Source organism: Danio aesculapii, chromosome 22 (assembly GCF_903798145.1).
Source record: "Danio aesculapii chromosome 22, fDanAes4.1, whole genome shotgun sequence".
NCBI classification, from domain to species: Eukaryota; Metazoa; Chordata; class Actinopteri; order Cypriniformes; family Danionidae; genus Danio; species Danio aesculapii.
In genome coordinates, this window is record NC_079456.1 from 31,725,216 (window position 1) to 31,730,215 (window position 5,000).

A 5,000-nucleotide genomic window follows, 5' to 3' on the forward strand; every position below is an offset into this window, starting at 1 on the left:
ACCGGTCACACAGAATTGAAATTTAGAAATCAGAGCTGGTTCATAACTGTTTCACTGCCCACCCACGTAATTTAGTTGTTTATCTCCCTCCATATTCTCAATTTCTCAATCCAATTGAAGAATTTTTTTGGAAGTGTATGACCGAAATCCACACTTTTGACTTTTTACTGTAACTGTATTCAGTAAATACTTTTGATAAATAGATTATTTTGATAAAAATACTGTTGATAGCATATGGAGACCACGTTATGTGCAACTTTGTGTTGGTTGGGATGAACACTGTGTAGTTTTTGTGGGAAAATACAGTAAAATATATTTGATACCGTGTATTTGTGTGTTTTGCATAAAAACAATATTCTGAAATTTTAACCTTAAAATGTTTTTGTTTTTTAATTAAAAACTGCTTTTATTCTAGCCGAAATAAAACAAATAAGACTTTCTCCAGAAGAAAAAATATTATCAGACATACTGTAAAAATTTCCTTGCTCTGTTAAACATCATTTGGGAAATATTAAAAAATAATGAATTCAAAGGGGGGCGAATAATTCTGACTTCAACTGTATATGAGTTTACCCCTCACAGATCACTCTAATAAATTAATATTTTCTAAAGGATGCTTTAAAATAAAATATTTGTGTACATACATTAAATTAGTCAGTACCAAAGGCAAAACTAAAGCTGATTTAACAAAATAACTTAAGAACACAATCCAAAAAATAGCAGACCCAAATGAATATGATAGGGAAAAATATGAAATACAATTTTAATAAAGAGTAAAAGTCGAGAAAACTAAACCAATGTACCTGTATTGTCTGTATTCACTGCGGAATGGATAAAATATCCATCCATCCATCCATGTTACTGTTTGTTTCTTGTGTCTCAGGCAGGGTAGGGTTGACAGATTAAGGCGGCAGGGGTTTTAATGTTCCAGAAGTGAGAGGAATAATGACCGCTACGCCTCAGATCTTCAGACACATTAGGTGCATTCAAGCAAAAAAGGAGTTTAGATGGCAATGGACTACCGAATTACAGCTTGATCTTTCTCTTTCACCCTCCCCTATCTTGATAATGTTATTTGAGGGTCTAGTGCATGTCTATGCAATATCCAATTCTCTCTCTCCCTTTGCAATTCAATTCAGGTCAAATCTTTCTCCTTTATTGTCTTGGTGTGAAAAAAATAAAAGCAATCTGTGTGAGTTCAGATCAGATCTTCTCAATCTCAATGTCCTACTCCTATACAAATGTCTTTAACCTCTTCTCCTTTACTTATATTACTGTCATCATTTTTCAGTTCTCCCTCCGTCAGTCAGTTCAGCTGTTACATTTAGCCTCTTTTTCCCTCCCAGGGGGATTCTGTACTGTATTACCACACAGATTCTGAGCTTGCCATTTGCATTGATGTTTCTTCTGATGAAATCAGTTGTGAAAATATTTTTTTGCAACTAATTTATTATTATTTATCTATAGCATAACCTGCAATGTCAGGGTCACGAGTTACATATATTTATAAACACAGTATAAAAATAAATAAGATATTTGAAATAGAAAAATCTAAACACATCCTGGACCAGTGTTTCTCAACCACGTTCCTGGAGGACCACCAGCTCTGCACATTTTCCATGTCTCCTTAACCAAACACACCGGATTCATATCATTAGGTCATTAGCAGAGGCTCAAATACTTGTAATGGGTGTAACAGACAAAGGAGACATCCAAAACATGCAGTGTTGGTGGTCCGCCAGGAACGTGGTTGAGAAACACTGTCCTAGACCACAAAACCTTATGATGTCCAACGAAGCATGGTTATATTTATGATAATAGCCAGAAATGCATTGCATTGGTCAAACTGGTCTATAAAAAGTCATTACACAATTAAGATCATGTTTTTAGACATAGAGCAGATCTAAAGTGACTGAAACCATCCAACAGCAGGTTTACCACACTCTCAGAAATAAATAATAAAAAGCTTGAAATCGCGTAAAAATAAAAAAGCATGAAAAAGCGTAAAAATAAAAAAATACGGGAAATCGCGTAATAAATAAAAAAAGAAAAATGGTTTAAAAATAAAAAAAGTGTGAAATCACTTAAAAATTTTAAAAAAGCATGAAATCGCGTAAAAATAAAACAAGTATGATATCGTGTAAGAATAAAAAAAGCGTGAAATCAGGTAAAAATAAAAAGCGTGAAATCGTGTAAAAATGAAAAAGCGTGAAACCGCGTAAAAATAATAAAAAGCTTGAAATCGCATAAAAATAAAAAAGCTTGAAATCACGTAAAAATAAAAAAAGCATGAAAACGCGTAAAAATAAAAAAATACGAGAAATCGCGTAATAAATAAAAAAAGAAAAATGGTTTAAAAATAAAAAAGTGTAAAATCGCGTAAAAATAAAACAAGTATGATATCGTGTAAGAATAAAAAAAGCGTGAAATCAGGTGAAAATAAAAAGCGTGAAATCGTGTAAAAAGGAAAAAGCGTGAAACCGCGTATAAATCATAAAAAGCTTGAAATTGCATAAAAATACAAAAGCTTGAAATCACGTAAAAAAAAAAAGCATGAAAACGCATAAAATAAAAAAATACGGGAAATCGCATAATAAATAAAAAAAGAAAAATGGTTTAAAAATAAAAAGCGTGAAATCGTGTAAAAATGAAAAAGCGTGAAACCGCGTAAAAATATTAAAAGGCTTGAAATCGCATAAAAATAAAAAAGCTTGAAATCACGTAAAAATAAAAAAGCATGAAATCGCGTGAAAATAAATAAGTGTGAAATCGCATAAAAATAAAAAAGTTTGAAATCGTGTAAAAATAAAAAATATTGGAAATCGCGTAAAAATAAAAAAAGCTAAATCGTTTAAAAATAAAAAAGCGTGAAATCATGTAAAAATTAAAAAAGTGTGAAATCGTGTAAAAATAAAAAAATATGGGAAATCGCGTAAAAATAAAAAAAGCATGAAATTTCTTAAAATAAAAAGCATGAAATCACATGAATGTAAAAAAAGTATGAAATCGTGTAGAAATAAAAAAGCGTGAAATCAGGTGAAAATAAAAAGCTTGAAATCGTGTACAAATAAAAAAAGCGTGAAATCTCATAAGAAAAAAATCTTGAAATCGTGTAAAAATAAAAAAGCGTGAATTCTCGTAAAAATAAAACAGCATGAAATCGCATATAAATAAAAAAATTATGTGAAATCATGTAAAAAAAAAAAAGCGAGAAATCGTGTAAAAATGAAAAAAAGCGTGAAATCACGTAATAATAAAAAAATTATTTGAAATCGTGTAAAAATAAAATAAACGTGAAATCGTGTAAAAAATTTGGTAAAAATCAGGGGCTTTACTTTTTCTGGATTGTTTTTAAAAACACTGAAGTTGGGGTTTAGGGATGGGGTAGGCAGGTAAACTGTTGCTTTTTAAAATGGTATTGGTTGGGTTTAGGGAAGGGGGAGGGTGGGGGGATCAGTCGGTTGGTCAGCAGAAAGTCAGTCGGTCGACAGCGGCCTCTGGTGGATTTACGTGAGAACAGCATGGCACGGAATGGCACTCGCGAGAGAAATTTGAGATCTCAAAAAGCATACACAGTGGCTTCTGGTGGATTCGCGAAAACAAAAACTGCAAAAAAAAAGTCACTCTTGGGACGTATATTGCTGTCTCCAGAATCAGAATGAGCCTGGGTTGGGAACACCCATGAGTCCACAAAGCGGTGCAAAGCGGGAAAATTAGGGTTGCGCAGGTCTGAAAATGGCAACAAATCATGCCAAACACATCTTGCGCCTTATTGCGCTGGGTGTATGATAGGGCCCTAAATTTGTTTCTATCATAGTTTAATGAGCATTTGTTCTTATCTGATAAAAGTTTATCCTATTATTTATCCTATCAATTGTGCGCATACGATTTTTTTGTGCATTTTTAAAATGTACTGTATGAGCATCTTGTCATTTCCATTAATAATCAAATGTGCTTAAAAATAGGTGAAGGATGAAAACATAGCTAGTGGCGTAGTAAATCATCATCTAAAAAGCTACAATCAGACTCAAACATACCTCCAAACGTTAATGAGATCACGCTTCTCCATCCTTTTACTCTCTCCCTCCCTTTTTTCTCTCACAAACTCTCCACTCCCTCCCTAATTCTATCCACTCCTCCTGCCTACCTATCCTCTTCTACCTTTCTCTCTGTCTCTGTCCTGTTATCAGTCTCTCTCACCTCCAGCCAGTCTGCGTTGACTCTCCGCAGGAGGAAGATCACATCTCCAGCCTTCAGACTGAGCTCCAGGCGTCCGCTGCCGCTGAAGTCAAACACCGCCTAACACACGCACACAGAGCGAGGACACGCAAGCAGGAGACACACACACACCGACAGTGGAAAAGAGAGAGAAAGACATCCTGAGTGAGACCGAGCTGCCGGTAAGAGATCCTGGTTCTTTGAAAACTTTGAAGAGAGTGAATGAATGAGAGGAAGCTGAAAAAAAGACAATGAGAGGGATTCAGGAGTGAAGTCTCTCTTCATCAGAAGTGAGAACGATGATTGTTTCTATTGTACTTTTGTTAATCTTTCAACACTTGCACAGCGCACAGTGGCAACGGTGAACTGTTCTTTTTTTCTTTTCTTTTGACATCAGATTTTAATACCATGTTGTGCAATTGCAAAATCGTTTTTGTATTTTGTAGCTAAAGAAGAGCACAGGTTTACATGTACTAGGAAACACGGTACTATATGCATGCACTATTACAAAAAACATGCAAAGATTTGGTCCTTAAGCAAAATAGTTTTGGACCTATACAATGAAATTATCATGGTATTTTAAAATGTACCATGGTATAACTGCGGTTTTTCAAAAAACAGCATATCTAATATAAATGCTTTTTGAGATTACACTGAAATATTGTAGATTAAATCTATCTATCTATCTATCTATCTATCTATCTATCTATCTATCTATCTATCTATCTATCTATCTATCTATCTATCTATCTATCTATCAAACTTCATATCCATCCATCCAT

At 33.8% G+C, this 5,000-nt stretch overlaps 2 protein-coding genes across 2 annotated transcripts in view; one reads left to right on the top strand and one right to left on the bottom strand.

Moving 5' to 3' along the window:
• Positions 1–5,000, bottom strand: part of ncf4 (neutrophil cytosolic factor 4) — a 57,884-nt gene that overhangs the window by 9,210 nt on the left and 43,674 nt on the right. Inside the window, exon 7 of the mRNA XM_056447730.1 lies at positions 4,201–4,299. Within this exon, the coding sequence (XP_056303705.1) occupies positions 4,201–4,299 (99 nt within the window). The remainder of the gene's footprint in view (positions 1–4,200; positions 4,300–5,000) is intronic.
• Positions 4,293–5,000, top strand: part of pvalb7 (parvalbumin 7) — a 76,243-nt gene continuing 75,535 nt past the window's right edge. The window contains exon 1 of the mRNA XM_056447732.1: positions 4,293–4,400. The gene's annotated coding sequence lies outside the window, so the exon portion shown is untranslated. The remainder of the gene's footprint in view (positions 4,401–5,000) is intronic.